Source organism: Carassius auratus, chromosome 28, assembly GCF_003368295.1.
Source record: "Carassius auratus strain Wakin chromosome 28, ASM336829v1, whole genome shotgun sequence".
Lineage (NCBI taxonomy): Eukaryota > Metazoa > Chordata > Actinopteri > Cypriniformes > Cyprinidae > Carassius > Carassius auratus.
The window spans coordinates 15,110,936-15,131,660 of record NC_039270.1 but is presented as its reverse complement, the minus strand read 5'-3'; the positions used below and the strand labels follow the sequence as shown (position 1 = coordinate 15,131,660).

At 39.5% G+C, this 20,725-nt stretch overlaps 1 protein-coding gene across 1 annotated transcript in view; it reads left to right on the top strand.

Annotated features, from left to right (window-relative positions):
* LOC113046962 (xylosyltransferase 1) overlaps positions 1–20,725 on the top strand; it is a 56,985-nt gene that overhangs the window by 25,919 nt on the left and 10,341 nt on the right. The window contains exons 2-9 of the mRNA XM_026208133.1: positions 633–1,155; positions 5,949–6,121; positions 6,940–7,142; positions 12,618–12,698; positions 12,835–13,051; positions 14,340–14,516; positions 16,907–17,172; positions 19,888–20,083. Of these exons, the coding sequence (XP_026063918.1) occupies positions 633–1,155; positions 5,949–6,121; positions 6,940–7,142; positions 12,618–12,698; positions 12,835–13,051; positions 14,340–14,516; positions 16,907–17,172; positions 19,888–20,083 (1,836 nt within the window). The remainder of the gene's footprint in view (positions 1–632; positions 1,156–5,948; positions 6,122–6,939; positions 7,143–12,617; positions 12,699–12,834; positions 13,052–14,339; positions 14,517–16,906; positions 17,173–19,887; positions 20,084–20,725) is intronic.

The window sequence follows — 20,725 nt, the reverse complement described above, 5'->3', positions numbered from 1 at the left end:
CTCAGGCCATGGCTGCAACCTCCTTTCTGTTGCACACACTGTTACCAGTGGAATATTCCATCAGCAGTGACACTTGCAGGAAACTGCTAAATATCAGAAATGACCTGAGGTCACGCCCCCTAGAATTACTGTGTGGTTAAAGTCTGATAAGCTTACATACTCTTCTAAATAGTTTTACTGTTGCTCAATAATATTACTCATAGACTGACAGACACCTGTGTGAATTTGCCTTTTTCTTCTTTTTTTATACAGCACACATGGAACTAGATGTTTTCTGAATTGTAAAACTGAGAAGTACTGTAGGTGGTTGCCAGGTCATTAGTATGCGGTTGCTAAGGTGTGCTGAGAGGCTGCTGGGATGTTGATATGCATTTTCTAGAGTGTTCTACTCGGTTGATGATAGTAGGTTGCAAGTCATAAGAGCCCATCTCCAGGTCTCTGTGATAGTCTGTGTGCCTCCTCTAATGTAAAAACCCATTATATTGTTCAACCAAAAAATAGTTAAAGAAATTGTATGTCTGATTGCTTATAAAATTAATTGAGGTATAAAACATGATGATGTTGTTTTATCTAGAGTGACATTGATGCTCTAGTATTAGCAGCTACTGATTTCATCTGTTTTCATGTTTCAGGACGGCTACTACTCGCATCGGCCCAAGGAGAAAGTCCGGGTGGACAGCAACAATGAGAACTCCGTTCCCAAAGACTTTGAGAATATAGACAACAGTAATTTCGGGGCACGTTCACAGACTCCGAGACATGCACCCGGCAAGCACAAACAAGGCCTTCTGGAGAAGGCGCATGCGCAGCAAAGTCTGAGCAAGAACTCCAACGAGGTCATTCAGTATGCACAGAACAAAGGGGGCTTTAATCAGACGCGCCCCGACCGTCAGCGGAGGGCCGATCCCACCCTCCGTCCACAGCAGTCCCAGCAGCACCGGCACCACCTGCAGCAGGCCAAGCGATCGGCCACGCCCACCGCCGACTTAAAGTACGATCAGCCGCCCAAATGCGAGATCAGTGGAAAAGAGGCGATCTCCGCCCTTTCTCGCGCCAAGACCAAGGAGTGCCGGCAGCAGATTGCAGAGGTTTACTGCCGCCACAAAGAACGCCAGCTCATGCCCGAGAAGGTCACCCGTTACTGCCCCGTAGAGGGTGAGTCGACTCTTTACACTGCATACTCAATATTAAAGACCTCATAAAATCAAAATTGGGATTTTGTGGCTTTTAGTCCATGTTTTTGGGGAAGTCGTGGCCTAATGGTTAGAGGGTTGGACTCCCAATTGAAGGGTTGTGAGTTCTAGTCTCGGGCCGGACGGAATTGTGGGTGGGGGGAGTGCATGTACAGTTCTCTCTCCACCTTCAATACCATGACTTAGGTGCCCTTGAGCAAGGCATCGAACCCCCAACTGCTCCCCGGGCGCCGCAGCATAAATGGCTGCCCACTGCTCCGGGTGTCTGCTCACAGTGTGTGTGTGTGTTCACTGCTCTGTGTGTGTGCATTTCGGATGGGTTAAATGCAGAGCACAAATTCTGAGTATGGGTCACCATACTTGGCTGAATGTCACTTCACTTTTTTTTTTTTTTTTATTAACTTTGAAACCTTCACTAGTTGGGGAATATCTTCAAGTTTGAAGTGAAGTGACATGTGGATAGGTATAGAGTCCCATACTCTGAATTTGTGCACTGCATTTAACCCATTCAGGTGCACACACACCCGGAGCAGTGGGCAGCCAGTGCTGGTGTGGGTTCGGTGCCTTGCTCAATGGTCTCACCTCATTCGTGACATTGGAGGTGGAAGAGAGTGCTTGTTATTCACTCCCCACCTACAATTCCTGCCGGACCTGAGCCTCGAACCCGCAACCTTCAGGTTATGAGTTCGATTCTCTAACCATTAGTGAGGGTAAGGCTAAAAGCACCCTAATATAAGTGTAATATTAACTAAATATATAAAATAAGTAAAATAAAATATTTTTAATATGACTAAATTTGTATTTAACATAATAATTGAATAGCAACATTGTAAGTTACTAATTCTAATGCTTATATTTCCTCAGCTATTCAAACAGCAGCTACAGAATATGAGAAAAGTACATTTAATTAATAAAAAAACAGGACTTCAGTCTAATGTCAGTTTATGCACTTTAAAAAAACCTCAGTACCATGGTAAAATTATATGTCTATGTTGTTTCTAGGTATTTGTATGAAAAACAGTAGTCTAAATACATTAAGTATAAATGCACGAGTGATTTTGCTTAATCAAAAAATACTGTAATTATATTCCCTTACTCCTTTAATATGTTTAATTTATATCTACATTAATAATACTATAAAATATCTTATTATCCCACATTTCTGCCACAATACCATGGTATGGTTATGGTTAGTGGTACTACAATAAATCCATGGTAAATGATGGCAGTTTGTGGATTGAAAAGCCTTCTGACTGTGTGTTTCTCTTGTTTGTCAGCGCTGTATCATCCGGCTTTAAACTAGTTTAAATAACTGAGTGTTGTTCGCTGTGTTCAAGCACTTCACACTGGATCTCACAGTGCTGTTTAGTGATCAAGTGACTGAGACTCATTCAGGGAGTAAACACCTCTGCTCTAGGAAGCCTATTTAAAAAAAAAAAAAAAATGATATGACTGGCCAAACTTCCTGTTTAAGTAAGAAGTGCATCACCACAGGAGAGAAAGCTGTACTTGTCTGGTCTTTATATGAGTTTCATGATGTTTTCTTTTGGGATAAGGAGGAGGACCAATTATAATCATCAACCTGCAATGGCATGAATGGAAACATTAGCTGGACTCAAGACAAATAATGATCAAAATAATGATGGTTTTCACAAATTAATTGCCATCCTGTCTCTGGAGGTTTATGGAAGTAGCGCATTAAGAGTCACAGGGCTGGTAACAGACATTCACAGCACTTGTAATTACAATCAGAGACAGGCTGGAAATGAGATTCTGGATTTCCAGAAGGTTAGACGGATGTAATTGCTGTACGGTGTCTTTTTTTTCAGTGTCCATCTCCCTTAGCTGACTACAGAAAACATATTCATGCAATTATGCAGTGCTCAGCCGTCTGCACACAAATCAGGGCTGTGGATGCGTTCAAACAGAACAGTGACAGATCTTCTCAGGGCTCAGAGCCTCTGCCCGGAGAAACTTCCGGAAACCAGAATGGGTTTCGACAGATATGACGGGGACATCACCACAGAGACATGAGTCTGGGACATGCGGAGGTTGTAAGGGGGTGGGGCGGGCCATGAACGCATCTGTTTCCTGCAAGTACAGTAGACCGAACAAGCCACAGGGATGCTGTTTGCATGTATTTATAAACTGTAATTGCATTGTGCAGTAACAGACAAAGTCTTGGATGGGAAACACGTGAGCGCTTTGCCTCGGTGGTGGCAATTAGCGCGGAAGCAACGTAAATTTGAATCAAATGGCAGGTTTTTAATGAACATTGTTGGATGAATGAGTTTCAAATGTGGTCCAGGCTGTCGGTCATGAGGTCCCACAAGGAATCTGTGTTTGGGTAACACTGTTGACTGTTGAAGGAAATCTGCAGAATAGATTTACAGAACTGAGAGGGCTACACTCAGTGGCCCATCTTGGCTGCTTGTTACTTGAATGGAGAATTATCCAAAGCAACTTGTGAACGAAAACTCTGTTATTCAGGTTGGTCCATTCATCACAATCCAGTTAAAACAAGTAATGTGTCTAACCAGAAGCTGAGCTTTTTTAACTGAAAAGATGTCCATTCGTTCCAATCATTTTGCTATATTTTTTTCTTTTACTCTTCTACTTGTATTGTTTGAATATTTGCTCAGGTCCACTCTGCTCTGTGAGATTTATGTAATCATCTTATGCAATAAAAAAAAATCCCCTCTAAATACACTGCTGTTCAATAGTTTGGGATCAGTTTATTTATTTTCAAAGGATGCATTAAATTGATTAGAAGTGATAGTAAACCTTTATAATGTTACAGAACATGTCTATTTCAAATAAGTGCTTTTAAACTTTCTATTAATCTAAGAATTCTGAAAATAAAATGATAATAATAATTCCATAAAAAGTGTTATTTTATAACAAAATCTGTTAAGGCTGTGTTTAACTTTAGCGCTATTGATATTCATGATAGAGTGGTCTCAGAAAGATCTTGTAAGGAGAGGCAACACAGGTGCTCCGCTTCTCTTCCTAGACGTTAACATAGTCTGACAGCAGGACCAGTGTTTCACTGAGAACACGCAGGGATAGATGATGGTCAGGACTGTCCAGCCCATAAAGACAGGACATTGAGGGGTTAAGATGGTGTAATTTCCTTAAATGAAGGACCTTCATGCATTTCCCAGCCAGGTTCTCCCTGAAGGCCAGTAGCGGTGCCTTCTCCTGCCCCTTTTAGGCTCTATCGAGACACTAACGACAAGCTCATCTCTCAGATTATACTCATTACCCCCTCATGCCCTATGTCTTCAGTCAGGATGGCCTTGCGCCAAAACATAGTGCCTTCAGTGTAATTTCATATGAGCATTTAAAATTAACCCTGTGGCCTGTAATGAGTCATTCAGCTTGCCCTTCTTTAGAAGTGGCAGGCTGTATCATGACATGAAGAGAGAAGCAGCCCGCCACGTATTTATTCTGTGGGCATTTTTAGAAAGCCACAAACAACCAAGGCTCAGCCCTTGTGGTCTGCACCAAGCTATTTGTGAGTGTTGAATGTATGTCTGAAGCAAGGCGGGGTGGTGTCTTATAACAGCCATTGTGGAGATGGTATCAGTGAAACACTTATGGGCCAATACGTGATCATGTGGTGGATCGCTGCGGTTCTGGATTCCGGCATTGCAGCAGTGTCTCGGATGGACTGAGGTACCCTCAACTGGGTACAAGTGTTACAGAAGCGCATTTGGTTTCATCTGGGCCATTGAGGAATACTCTCCATCTCAAGGACTGCGTCACACAGTCCATTTTTGAGATTGGTGACTGTATTTATTGATAGGGGTCTTTCCCAGATTTTCTTGTTCTTAAAATAAAAAAAGCCCCTTTAATACCCCTAGAGTTAGAGAGGTGAATAATGACTGTAACCATATTGGCAAATGATGGTGATCTTCAGAATGACTTGGCAGCTAAAATAATGTGTAGGGTTTTTTCTATTAAAAGACTAAAATCAACTCTAAAATCATTGAAAGCATTATTTTATATACTATATATATATATATATATATGACAGCTGTAATAGTTCACATCAAAAACAAACACTAGTGTTTAAAAATTTGGGGTAGATAAGATTTATTGAAAAAAGTCTCTAATGTCCCCCAAGACTAAATATTAGAATTATTCATTTTTAAATTATTATTTATCTATTTATTTATTTATTATATTTTTTCATATTTTAAAATATAATTTATTCCTGTAATACCAAATGATTTGGTGCTCAGGAAACATTGTTATCAGTGTTAAAAACATTGAATATTTTTCCATTTCATTCAAGTTATTAAGTTATTATTGTGGTGTGATGCATTATTTTCAGGGTTCTAAAAAGCTTTATAAAATTAATTTATAAAAAATTGATTTATAAAAAAATAAAAAATAAAAGATTTATTAAAAATAAAATTCTTTTGTAACATTGTGAGTGTTTTGGCTGTCCCTTTCGATCAGTTAAATTGCGTCATGGCTGAATTAAAGTATTCTTCTTTTTTTTTTAATGATCCCAAACCTTTGAATCAATGTAATGAATGAATTGCAGTTTTTACCAAACTGTCTTTTTGGTGTATTTTTGTTTGATTATAAAACAACACGGACTCATAACCAAACAATGCCCCTGAAAACCAGCTACAGGGTGCACATGTTACCCTGAATTTAATTTCTGCCACTGACAATATGTTTTAAGTTTAGATGTGGCTAATTTCCTCTGGCGTTCATTGTGGCTAATGTGTGTGTGTGCAGGCAAAGTAAATATGAATGTGCAGTGGGAGGATGACTCTATGGAGACTGTGCCTGTGGTACCAGTGCGGATCGCCTTCATGTTGGTGGTTCACGGACGGGCCTCACGCCAGGTGCAGCGTCTCTTCAAGGCCATCTACCACACGTCCCATTACTACTACATTCATGTGGACCAGGTATGTCTTCAGCACCCAATGAGTTTTAGAAAGATCATCTATAACGATGAGAATATTCTGAAATGATTGAACAGCGGCAGAGGTTGTGGTGTTTGGTTCATGTGTTAACAAATGTATAAAATACAAAATGTCATAAATTGAAAAATGTTTAAATAAAGTGTGTATATATATATATATATATATATATATATAATATAACCATTCAATGAACTCCCTGATTAACTAATCGGTTGTTGGATGAATAGTTGACCATCTCTAAGAGCAATAGTGGGGGATGCTGGGTAAACCGTGGGCTCCAAACCTTCCATTCATCAAGAAAGAGGTTTCAAAAGCCTGATGGAGGATTATTAAAGAGCCATACTTCTGTGTCTTTCACACCATTTACTCTCGCAGCTTGGCAAGTGATAGTGTGTGAACATGAAAGGCTGTTTGTTCACACACACACACACACTAATGCCCCCTCCCTTAATTACACACACATACAGTACAAAAATACACTTAATGAGCCACTTGAATTTATGTCAGGAATGCACAGGGTAAGAACGCTGTCTTGTAATTTCAAAAGAGTAGGATAAAGAGCTGCTTTTCAAAAGTCTGGAAAACCAGACAAATACACTGACCAAGAAAATGTTGGCATGTGCACATATTCCATGAAACTGTTTGATCAAGCCTCAATCAGTTTTTCCCCACGAGGTGCCCTTAGTGGATGGTCAGACTTAGTTTCTCTCACAGTAACGCTGGTCACGTTTGACAGACTGATCCCAGATAAAGTACTCCGGCTCCAAATTAACCAAAGCCTGTCTTTTTTCACCCCACAGCGATCCAACTACCTGCACAGGCAGATGGTGGCTCTGGCTCGCCAGTATCCCAACGTCCGGGTCACGCCGTGGCGCATGTCTACGATATGGGGCGGAGCCAGTCTGCTCACCATGTATCTGCAGAGCATGAAGGACCTGCTGGCCATGCGAGATTGGTCCTGGGATTTCTTCATCAACCTGAGTGCTGCTGATTACCCAATCAGGTGAGTCTTGATTACTCCACTTTTGACTGATTATTCGGTTGATATCATTTGCATTGCTTGGATTGTCATTGTTTTCTCTCAGGGAATGATTCAAGTTTATTGGCTGTCACAGAGAACAATTGAGTTAACACCTAAACCAGCATTTAGCTGTGGGCTGCTGGGAGATTAGTTCCAAGCAGTGTCACAATTTAGTTTGGCAAGGGATTATGGGTAATTGTGATCACATTGGCTGTTTGATCTGGTGTCATCGAGCTTGATGGTTCATAGAACTGTTAAGGGATTACATTTAAACATCTTGTGGAGATTGGACTTGTTTATTCAGAATTAGCTCAAGTTAATATAGACAGAGCCACAACAAAATTACTGAATTTAGAGGGACTCTGAAATTAAATGAGAGCTTGTGGATTATTTATATAAAATAAAGAGATTAAATAAAGATTTTATGAATATTTGAAAGGAGCTGCACCAGAAAGTGATAAATAGTTTTTAAGATGGGTTTCTAAATAGAGAGAGAGATGGAAAGAAAGGGAAAAATGTGTATTATTTGTATTATTATTATTATTCATTTTTATGTTATATTAGAATAATTCTCATTGTAGTCATCTTGAAATTCTAAATAAATAATAAAAATAATACTGCTGGTATTTAAATAATAATACTGGTATTGTTGTTGATGTTTTTATTATTATTATTATGTGTATTATTATGTGTACTGGTACAAAATGTGTATTGAACATAAAATAATAAAATAATGTGAAAGCATTTGTTTATAATCCGTTTTTAATTTTAAAAAAAGTCCAGGATTTTTCTATGCCAAATATTTTTCACATTTAAAAAAAAATGTAATAAAAATACGCCAGTATTGCAGTATCTCATCACATTACCTGTAACTCAGTATGGCATTTCTGTCTGTAAGCCGAACTGCGTCTGCAGATTTGAATGATCACCATGATAAACGCCATTAGCGTGCATAACTCTTCAGTCCATAATGAGAGCGGGATGAGAGGTTGAGTAACCCAGTGACTCCCCCGGCTACAATCAATATTACAGCCATGTCATTTTCTGCAGCCCTCAGAAATCAGGGTGTTCCAGATCGATACAGCCCTGTGATGAATTCTGGCCTGTCCCGCGCAGCGGTTCAAGGTTAATCCTGCCTCTCTTTCACTCTGTCACACACCACACCTCCAGACCGCAGAGGAAAGTTTCCTAAGAGCCAAAGCCCCTTTAAAACGTAACATCAAAGAAAAATAAAATGATTCTTTTCATCTGTAACTCAGAGTCGAGTTCAGGTGCAAGCTATAAGTAGCCTGGCAGTGTATTTGTGTGTGTGTGTGTGTGTAGTACAGAGCAGTGCAGTGATGTAGCTGCTATCATTTGTATTATACTGCGCAGAAACACCATTTCTCTAAAACATGAGGACAAATTGCTCCATTAAGGAGTCCAATCCGGCTTCTCCGGTCGTGGTGATGGAGAGTTATTTCTCAGTCCACTATCACAACAGAAACACAGGTCAGCAGAGAGGAAGCTGTAAGGAAAATACTCAACAAAAGAAATGTTCCCATTCCACATCCTTTAGAGTTGTTAGTGTTCATTTATGAGTTATATGAACAAAACAAGCTTCAAGTCAAGCTACAAAACTTTGATTTGAAGCAATTAAATATATGAAATTATTACAAAAACAAGGTGAAAAGGTTGGCATGAATGCATTTAATAGATTTAAATTTAAATTATCTAGACAAAAGATTTGAATTTAGAATTTTAGATTTGTAGGTAAATAGATAGGATTTTATTTTCTGAATCCGCTCTAAATTCTATTTTAATATATATATATTTTTTAAATAAATGATATCTTGTAGAATTTTGCTTCTCACACTTGTTTTTTGTTTTTGTTTTCAGAAGTGTAGATATGTATATACAACTGTAATTTATGTGTATTGCAAAATATGCATATTATAGTAGTTTGAGAGTGTAAGGAAACTGACTTTAAATAATTCGCAGTGCATCATGGGAGTGGCCTGGCACTAAAATGCTCTTCTGGCATAGTTTAGGCATATGTGTAATTATGGTGTAGTTATATAATCTCTGATTGGTGGAAATATCTTTGCATAATCATGAATAATGTAGATTTTTTTCCAGGGTTTTCTGCTGTTGAACACAGTTCTTTAAAAAAGAAGTTGAAATGATGCAGGACGATGCCTTCAACAAAAGCATGTACCATCGATTAACAACCTCTTAGCTCAGCGTACATCTCTCTGGAAAGTTTATAAGTTATCAGTGTTTCCCTATGGAGAAAATCAATGGGATTTTTTAATTTTGGAGCCCGACTGTTGTAGTGCTGTATGTGAAAGATCTCCTCATATTGGACAGAAGTGAGCAGACTGATGGGTCAAGTATGGACTCCATTAGACCTTATCTCAATTTGGCTACAAAGATTGAAGGGTTATCTTCCTGACATGCCCCCAATGGCCTTTTGACAGAGGAACGAGTGCAAGACAGGAAGTGAAGTGAGAGACAGACAGAGAGAGAGCGAGACGAAGCAACAGACAATGTTCAGCTGCACGCCTGAGATCAGCGTGTTTGTAGAAGGTTGACTTTAGTGACACTGCAGACTGCACTCCGCTTCATAGCGGCTGCTCCCATTACTGGCTAATTGCATATGACAGCGTGTGTTAGAGGTCCTGGGGGACGTCGTCAGTCTTGGCCTTCAGTCTTAAAGACCTGTGCACAGCCCTGTTGCAGAGCGCTTTGTCCCCATGTCGTGATTGCGGTGCCGAGGGACGTGCGGTACCTGTGTCTAGTGACTTAGCTGCTTATTTTCCTCTCGAATTCCCTCCTGATGTCCATCCTTCTGCATGGATGCCTGTGAAAGGGGCTGACAAAAAGCTCTCTGCTCTATAGGCGAGCCTGGATGCCAGGGGCGGAGGGCTCTGTTACACAGTGGCTTTGTTGGGAGCACTGGGCTCTTTTCTTCCATTTATCCGCACCATCTTGCTCTTTTTCTCCAGTCGTTTTTAAAGTCAGCGCCGCTGCTTTTATGGCCTTTTCATGAAGAGAGAAAAGGAGAAAACAATGAGTCTGGACTCTGTTGTTCTCTTCTTCCCATGTGGTCACATGGGCTCCATGATGCCCTCTTCTGGAACGGAGCAGCTATACTAACCATTTCGGGAAAAAATACTAGCTTACTAAATACTGTGCAATATATACTGTGTTTAATATATATATATATATATATATATATATATATATATATATATATATATATATATAGGGGGCTGAATATATATATATATATTCAGGTTACTATATGAAAAATTGTTTAAAAAAAAAAAACTTAAAGATTCAGTTCCTGAAAATAAATACAAATGTTAATGTGAATTATAAGGTTAATGAGAATTTAAAATCACAATGTAATGGTACATCACTTAAACATTAAAATCTCCCATTTTAATTTCCTCTCTGTATTATGATTTGTTGTCTTGCATTTATTTGTGTGCTTATGTGATTTATTTATTTTTTTTCATATGCATTATGCAGTAAATATTTCATATTGTATTATGGCTACATTGTTGGCACATGACCTGGCTATTGCATTCAGATTCGGTTATTGAAAATGATATATATTTAAGTACTGCTTCCACACTTTTCGCATTCAAAAGTGGTACAAAGCAGATATAATTTACCTCTAGTTCATTCATCTCTACTGAGATCCAGTATGGTGTCCTCATGGTTGTATTTTGTGCAGTTGTAGCAGCACATCTAAGTATTCCATGCCTAGAGAAAATTTTGAGAGACCTCAAAAATGAAGCATAAACATCCCCTCTGTCTCTCTTTCCCCTGCTCCCACACACTCAGACTCTTGCTCATTATTATTGCACAGTTTTGATGGCACTGCAGTCAGATTTCAAATCTTGCTGGTAGCTCGGTTACAGAATACAGCACTAATAGCCTGAGGTCTGAGTTTAGCCAGAGCAGGGAGTGACTGGCAGATGTACATGCACTGAGCACTGGAGAAGGGTTTTATTTCAAATGCCACACTGGCTTTCCCAAGCTGATCTTTGGCAAACAGGAAGACACTGGAGGTCAGAGTGCATTTGTGTGTGTTGATCTTTTTACCACAGCAGTTAAACATTTTGTTGCTGTATGACAAACAGGATGATAAAGCGTCTTAGGCTACAGAAAATGAAGAGATGTGTGAGATAAAGCGAGTGTGTGATTGACGTGTTTGGCTGTAGGCATGTAGACGACATCATGCAAGTTTACTGTGGTGCTAAAACATCACATGCATGCAAACATCAACAAATTCACCGCAGCTATCTATAACAGTTTGGTTGCAAACAAACATTTGTTGTCTTCAAAATAATTAATTCAGAACCAAGTAATCTTTTTCCTGAAAATCCTAACTAATTTGTACTCCTAGGATTAAAACTTACAGACTTTGCACATACAAGATATAACAATTTTCTTTTATTATTAGAATTTTTTTCTGACCTTGTTACACTTGTAGTGCTCCTGATCGAAAATGACCAACCTACAAAAAATTTCTTGTAAATCTAGTTTTGCTATATTATTACCAAAAATTTAAATCAATCTTTTTTTCCCGCTTGTTTTCATTCACTTCGCACAAGTTTTGTATTTTGTTTTTGGAACGGATGGCCTTATCATCTGAGCTTATGCACCACATTTGTGGGGTGAACATAATTTTAGTTCCAAAAAGAAATATAAAAGCAGTGCTAATTGAAAGAAAACAAGTTGACAAAAAGATTGAACCCAAGATTTTGTGATCATAAAGCATAATGGCAGACTGAAGACATTTTTAAAGGTGGCCATTTTTGATCGGGACCCCAACTTAGGTAAAGAATTTCCACCACAGCACATTGGTTAACATTTCTAAGCGTTAGAAGTCAATTATAATGTTATAATAAGAATTTAAAAGTGAAATATGATTGTACAGCTCCTATAACATTGCAGTCTCACAATTACTATCTAACAGTAATTTGCATGCTCTCTTGCGGCTCTTGTTCGCAGTCAAGGCTAGTAACCAGAAAGATGCTGGTTTGATCCCCAGAAATGTGAGCCATGACTGTTGTTCCTTTGAGCAAGCCATTTCTCAAATTCCACTTTCCCTGGTATTGCCATAAATAAAGATTTTATTATTCTTTTTATCTTCAGTGTGAAGTTCTTTCCTCTGTAGCAGAAGCCTGCAGTGGAAAAAAAAAATGTGTGAGAGGAGTGTGTATGGGGAAAAAGCACTACAGACGTTCAGGCAATGCATTTCGACAGGCGGTGAAACCGGGCAGCTGGCATCAGGGGCTGAATTTGGCTCTGTATGTGAGCTTGGACTCACCCAGAATCCCTTGTGCTCCGCGCTCATTTACACTGTGCCTCATTAGCCTGATTAGCAAACTCTCTGTTACTCTTTCTCTCCGTCACTTGTTTTCTGGTTTCCCTTCCAACATTTTTTCAATGTCTCCTCAGGACCAATGATCAGCTGGTGGCCTTCCTGTCCAAATACAGAGATATGAATTTCATCAAGTCCCACGGGAGAGATAACGCTCGGTGAGTGCTGCCGTGTGATCACACTGATGACTTATGGTGCCCAAGACACTCAAACTCGTGCCAGTCGCACAGAAGGGTGCCTTTTATAACCGACAAAAATACATTTGTAATTTGCATTGTTGATAATCGCCAACAGATTCATCAGAAAACAAGGTTTGGACCGGCTTTTCTTCGAGTGTGACACCCATATGTGGCGGCTTGGAGACAGGAAAATTCCAGAAGGCATATCTGTGGACGGAGGCTCTGACTGGTTTCTGCTCAACCGAATGTTCGTGGACTACGTCATCAACAGTCAAGATGACCTTGTGACCAACATGAGACGTTTCTACGCATACACACTCTTACCTGCAGAGGTGAGACACCAAAATGATGTAAAATGAATGTCAAAGTAGAAGAAATGTGGTGTTTTTCTGAAAAAAATATATTCTTGAAGGGATAATTCTGTCAATAATCTTCAGAACACAAATTAAGATATTTCTGATGAAATCCGAGAGCTTTCTGGCCCTGCTTAGACCGCAACGCAACTACCACGTTCAAGGCCTAGAAAGGTAGTAAAGACATCAACATAATAGTCAATGTAACATAATGAGACCTTATATTGTTCAATAAAGTATTTTTTATTGTTTTCTCTGCAGTCCATAAAATTAAGGTTGAAACTCAGAACCACAGACTATTTTAAGGATGTCTTTACTACCTTTCTGGGCCTTGAACATGGTAGTTGTATTGCTGACTATGCAAGATCAGAAAGCTCTCAGATTTCATAAAAAATAGCTTTTTTTAATAGCTTGTGTTGTGAAGATGAACAAAGGTTTTACAGGTTTGGAACGACATAAGGGTGAGTAATTAATGACAACTTTTATGTTGGGGTGAACTACCCCTTTAAAGCAATGGAAATTCACTATATATGTTGCATTACATTTTATTATAGTTTTTTCTTATTTTGAACCAATGAAATTAATTTATGAGTGGAGTTTTAGTTTAAAACAAAAATGGGGTAAGAAAAATGAAGTACAGTGATCTTGCACAATTTCATTATGAATTTAATGCATCTTGCTTTAAGGATATTTAGATAGTTTTTCCAACAAAAACAAGACAATAATAACGATCAAGAAAATGACATTGCATTGCACAATATTGCAAGGATTCTGCTACATTAATTCACTAGATTGGCATTTCATTAATATTTCTCACTTATTCATGAGTTTGAAGTTTACGATGATAAATTGAGTAAATTTCCAAAAAGCGAGATGAATTTGCATAGTTTTATTTGCTCATTTGCATTGTGTGTTTGCTCATTTGAAATGACTGTCAAATGTGTTGGTTTTAATGAAGGGCTTTTTGCTGTGCCGTGGCGAAATTGGATTCTTCGCTCTGTCTAGGGCTAGTTATTCACCGCTGAGATATTGGATATTGTGGCTTGAGAAGCCAATTGGCCCTTTTTCACTGATGTAGACATTTAACACACTAGACCTCCTGACAGGGCCGTTCTGTTAGACATCCATCTTCATTTTATCAGATGTCATTATTCTGTTTCAACCTCTTAGTCATCTATTTTCTTCTCTTTCTCTTCACCTCTCACCGTCCCTTCCTATTTATCATCCTCCTCCTCCTCCCCGATTCTCTCTCTGTCTGTCTTCGCAGTCGTTCTTCCACACGGTTCTGGAGAACAGCCCGCACTGCGAGAGCATGGTGGACAACAACCTCCGCATCACTAACTGGAATCGAAAGCTAGGCTGCAAGTGTCAGTACAAGCACATCGTGGACTGGTGCGGCTGCTCACCCAACGACTTCAAGCCCTCCGACCTGCCCCGTTTCCAGGTGAGCGTCTCGTCCCCTTCCCACGATGCTCTCAGCCCTCTCTGTGTCCGGCTGTATCAGTGCAGCCATTCGCTAACAGGAACAGCTCGATGAACCCCATCATTAATTAAACACTTTAAAACCTTTTCCGTGACTGCGTTGACCACACGCCCGAAGGAAACCTACGTTGCATCCTGTTTAGTCTGAATAAGCACAATAGGCCTTTAATTTACCTTAAACAAACACCTAATAGTGTGAGACCAGCTCTCCAGTCAGTAGCGATTTCAATCGTGATTAGAAATCCAATGAGACTCAACTGAAGGAAAGCCTTGCACAGGGGATCTGTAATTAACTGTGGCCAGGAGAAGAGGACGATGAGGGATCAATTGCGAGGCGGTCTCTCATCAAAGGGATTCTGGTAGTGAGTCTAGTGTAGTGGAATGAGGCTGTGGAGCTTGACCGCAGCAGCTGCCCCCTACCTTTGGTCTGGAAGGCTCTTATTAGCCTCCAGTACGGAGTCAATCAGTGGCTCACTCTCTCTACTGTAAACGGAGCACAAAATGAGTTTGAAAGTTGTCATTCACATAGCTGGCTGTGCTTTATTTTTTTTTCCATTCCGCTGCAACAGAACTGCAACTTTGCATTTTCTCTCTCTGCCTGTTTTTCTCCATGTCGTGTTGCTTGCGGTACGGTTTCGCATTAAACCTCGCGGCGGTCTGTTCGGCAGGCCGTTTCCTCATAAACTCCCTACTGCGAGCTTGAGTGCCAAACCATGACATCATCACCGTGTGCCACATCAGGCAGCTTTGCCACTTGCTTGCTTTTTCCCAAAACCTACCAGCTGATGAAGCCAATGGTGGATCTTGATGTTTTTTTATTTATAACTAGTTTTTCATGTTTTAAATAAGGGCTGAAAACCCAGCACCATCATCGGTATATTTTAAACCTCGCTAAATGTTTACAGCCACCACTGCTCTACATAATGGAGTCCTTTCACAGAGCCTGTGGTTAACTCATTCAGGGCTGTGCTGGGGGAAGGGTCCTCGAGCGTTTAGCGGGTCATTATCACCGAAGGCATGCCTATAGTGAGTATGGAGTAATTATTCTGTGACAAAACCTCCTTTCTCACAGACAGCTCTGAAGAAAACCGACAATGGGAGAGGAAGGGAGGCTTGAAATGTGCCATGGCAGTTCAGTTTTTATCCAGACAATTCTCACCCCTCACCCTAAAGAGGCCCAAACCATATAAAAGAGCTTTCTCGACATCCCTCTCCAAATCACTTTATTATATATTTTTTTATGCTTTTGACTTTTTAAAAAAAGTAGTTGAATTTTGTTTAAAGGGATAGGTCACCCAAAAAGAAAACTTAATGAAAGGAAATATTTCGAAAGCATTGTACTATTGTACTGTTTTTGTGCAATATCGCAATATCACAAACTGCGATATCTATTCCATGAGCAATATTCCAATAAATACTTCAATCCAGATTAACAGTCTGAATGATTTATGAATCAGTCTTTTGAATCGGATCTTTCCAATGAATCATTTGTTTTAGTTCACACTCACAGTAGACATTAGGTCTATACTGAATTTAATAACAGTGGCACACACTGTATAAAGTTCTAGATTGCATAACTCACAACCTTCACTATTGTTTTGTCAGCTGCACAATTGGTATGTTGTTAAATAATAGTACAATCTATTGAACGCGCTGCATTTCTATCCCTCACAGTCTTGTTCTCCTTCCTGTCAGAATTGATGGCGCTGCCCTGGCTAAGGTCTATTAACGGTTTAAATGATTTGTTTACAAATCATACTGCTCTAGTTTTCCTGGACTTTTTCTTTGGTGTTGCACAAAATAAAGAAAGTCATTTGGGGTTGGAAACCCGCGAGGATGAGTAAACTGTGTCAGAATCATAATTTTTGGAAATTTTTTGTTCCTTTCGAGACTCGTGTTCTGATTTTTTCCATCTTCTAGGACGTTCTCCTGAAAGATGTCATGTCAGGGGTCTGATGTTGCCTGCAAACTATTTCAAGCATGAAGAGTTTTGATATTTTTGGTTTCTTCACAGATGTCTGTTTTATGTTACACATGTAAGTCTGCGGGGAGGCGAGGGGGATGTGAATAAAAAGCAACACCACTGTTTCATGCCAGACATATGCTGCTTTGATTTGTATTTTTTGCAGTCAATTATCTCTGGAGAATTTCCGTTTCTGATTCTTTTAGCTTTTCCCCCTTCTAGCACATCACACTGGATGGTGTGCCACGCTTTTCAGTTTTCTGTCGCTCTCTATCTCTCTTTCTCTTCCTGCTTCTCCCGGTCTCAGCAGGTTGTCTTGTCTATCAGCCTCTTTTGTCTTCACACTCACGCTCTCTATTTCTTTCTTTCTCTGTCTTTGTCTCCATCAGCAAACCACCAGGCCCACATTCTTCGCCAGAAAGTTTGAAGCCAGTGTAAATCAAGAGATCGTGAATCAGCTGGACGCCTTCCTGTTCGGGAGCATGCCCCAGGGCACGCCGGGTCTCAAGGCCTACTGGGAGAATGTTTTTGATGAAGCGGATGGTATTCACAGCCTGTCCGACACTCATCTCACTCACTATCATGCCTTCGCCCGATTGGGTCTGGCTCGGACCGGCAACTCGTTACAGGGTGACACCAGTGACAACAGCTGCAGGTCAGTACACAGTATATTGTTTGATTCATTGAATTGCAAAATGAGATATCAGGATTTGCTGTTTGTGTTTAGATCAGTGTTTCTTTTCTAGGGATCCTACAGACTTTGAGCTTGCACAGGTGTGTTTGATTAGGGTTGGAGCTGAACTCTGCTGAACATTAGCTCTCCAGAGCAAGATTTGAGGAACCCTGGTTTAGATTATCGAAGTCTATCGTTTTGACTTGTTTGGTGTTTGCCATTGATATGGAAAATAGCAGCTTGCACCTTTCCGAAAATCAGTGGGTTTGCTTCAGGACCCACTGAAAAACATGAGACGACTTAAACTGGTTGATGCTAGTTGAATGATGATGGTTTTTTGCTCATCAGTCAATATTTAATTGCAAGAGAACCTGTTTTTAATGTAGTTTATCTTATTATAATAGGTTTTCAAGGATTTCAAGATGACTTCTCATTTGGTTAGCTTCTAACAAGTCGAATTTGCACCAAAATTACAAGGAATCTGATTGGATACACAGCTTTTGAAATACTGTAGAAAAAGTACATTTTCGATTAATTTTTAAAAATGATTTTAAAATGACAGATCATTTAATCAAGTGTTAATTCTACACCCTACTTTTGATTTATATTTAAATAAATATAGTAAATAATTGGTATTTCATTTAATACATTGTCAGCCAACTGTTTTAATACGTTTTGAATATTCATTTAGTTTAATCTACTATTTATTTCATTTGAGCAATAATTTAATTCGTTTATTTTATTATGGTTGTGCTCCATTAATATTTCTCCATTTAAACCTCCATATAAATGTTTGGACTGCGCAATATTTCAGAGCTTCCTATTGACTTAGAATCTCAGTTGAGTAATGATTCTGTTGAATCATCAGTTGATCATCCTTTCTGTTTGCCATCCCACCAATCACTGTTCGAAATCAATCGCACCGTTTAAAACACAACTTCATCGTTTTCAAGTGAATTGTTCCTCTAACATTTGTGTGTGGCCATGTTTTTGTTAGTGTGGGTTTTTCATAGTAATCATGTTTTGTTTATAGCCGTATGTATATTGGCTATTCTGAAAGCTAAAGAAGTGCACACTCATTTGTGCTGTCTGCCGAGGGAAGCGCAGCTTTGTTTGATCTCACTCGCAGCAGATCTGAAGTTCCTCGGCTGTCCAAGCATCTGTCATTACTGAGATGGAGAAGAGAGAGACGGACGGAGAGAGAGTTTGTCAGTCTGGCTGCTGTGTTTGTGTTTATCAGCGCAGTAATGGCTGGCGTCGCTGCTGTTTCTGTGCGAGGAGAGCGCCGGTGTGTTCAGACAAGTGAGCCACAGTTTTTGGAGCCTGCAGAGGGACTCGTCAATACAAGGAGGCGGTTGTTGCTGGCCGGTGGGGGTTGGGTGGTGGTGCTCAGGGTCCGTCAGTGAGGCAGCGCTCTGTTTTTTTAGGCAGCCCTCTGTGACATCAGCGGTGAGAGGCTGAGGTGGGCCGCTTCAATAGCTGCTCTGTTAGTCCCTGCACGCTGCCCACCTCCTGCGGTGACAGAGGACGGGGAGGAGGCGGGGGCACCGGTGAAAATATTTGCTGTTCTGCTTGTCAGGCGAGTGGTGCTGGGATGGAGCACCTCTAGCTTGTGCTGGAATACTGATGAGAGCGCGGCGGAGGAGCTCAGGGTGGAGATCTCTGTGAGAGCAGCCGTCCGCTCCGCATGGACGCCTGCGTCTCTATCAGCTCCTGCTGCTCCACCTTCTGTCTGTCTGTCTCAGTGTCTCACAGCACAGCGCTTCACTCACCTCACTACAACCCCACGTCCAGAAAAAATAAACTTCACTCAGAATACAGAATGATTGGTTTGGGTGCTCAGAATTTGTTTCAGCTTTTTTTTTTTTTTTTTTTTTTTTTTCAAGTGAAGAAACTTTGAAATATCAAAGACAGTTATTAGTCCAATAACTGGTCTTAAGCAAGTCCTATATTAGTTTTTACAGTGCTATATATATGTATATATTGCAGCCATTACTTCAGTCCTAAGTGTTGCATGATTCTTCAGAAATCAGAATAATATGCTGATTTGGTGCTTATGAAACAATCTTATTATGAACAATGCTGAACACCGTTGCATTGCTGAATTTTTTTTTTTTTTTTTTTTTGAGAAAGATAAACTTTTTTCTATTGAAACGTCTACTCTAACCTTTGATGCAATGAAATGCAACCGTTTACAGGTAATACTTGCTTTTAAAAGACCCCAAGCAAATGGAAAGTAGTGTTATACAAGTAAAAAAAATCATGAGTAATATATTTGGGATTGAACATTTCTCTAGGTAAGCCCAACATATTACAGACAAATATAGATAGATAGATAGATAGATAGATAGATAGATAGATAGATAGATAGATAGATAGATAGATAGATAGATAGATAGATAGATAGATAGATACTGTAGATAGGTGTGTGTGTATGTATATGTATATTTATATGTATGTATATATATATATATATATATATATATATATATATATATATATATATATATATATATATATATATATATATATATATATATATATATATATATATATATTAACATTATGGCCAGTAAAAAAAAAAATCCCCAACAAAGACCCCCTTTGGCAAATGTAGATGAAAGGTAAATTTGGACCCCAAGTTTAAGCGTTGTGATTCATTAAACAAGGGTTAAATGATTTATTTTGTGCCTTTAGGTATTTTTCCATGGGACATCCTGTGTCTGTCCACATCTACTTCCTGTCTGATGAGTTCCAGGGATACCTGGTCAGGCATCATGCCACCAACCTGGCCACCAGCAAACTTGAAACCCTGGAGACCTGGGTCATGCCCAAGCAGTTCTTCAAGTTCACCAATCCACCCAATACCTTCAACAGACTGCAGTCTGCAGAGGTCAGTAAACTCACTTTATAACAACACACACTGGAGAGGAAGTGTTTTTGGTGTGATGGGTAGCACATTTTATGTGTTTTCTGTTGGAAATTTTTATTCATGAACAGAAACTGTCATCCTGCGGTGTTTCATAAATAAAAGTTTTAAGACAATGCGTATTTTGTTCTGGCTCACTGCAGTAAAAATGTCTTGGCAGTCTATAGGTGCCGAATCACCCCCGTGGTACCCTCAGAATATATGCATTGCTAAGAAAATTGACCTCAGAATATTATTGGCAATCTTACACTGCTGCACATTGTGCTTGACATACTCCGTTAAACAACCAATAATTCAGGTGTTCTTTATTGATTTAGCTGTCAGGCAGCACCATACCTGTCATCTTGCCCTTTGGCGTAATCAGTGATTTGTCTGCCACGAGTATGAGGATAAAATAATGACTTCACGCTGAACCGCCCTCAGTTTATCTGTTGGAAGCCAAGGGTACATGTTCCATTTCACACACAAGAGTTAGATGTGGATAGATGACTTTAAACGGCATATGATCATCTCTTAACTAGTTTTATATATATATAATTATAATTAAGTCAACAATCACTCTACTGTATTTTGAGTTAAAATATTTAATGTTTCATGTGACAATAA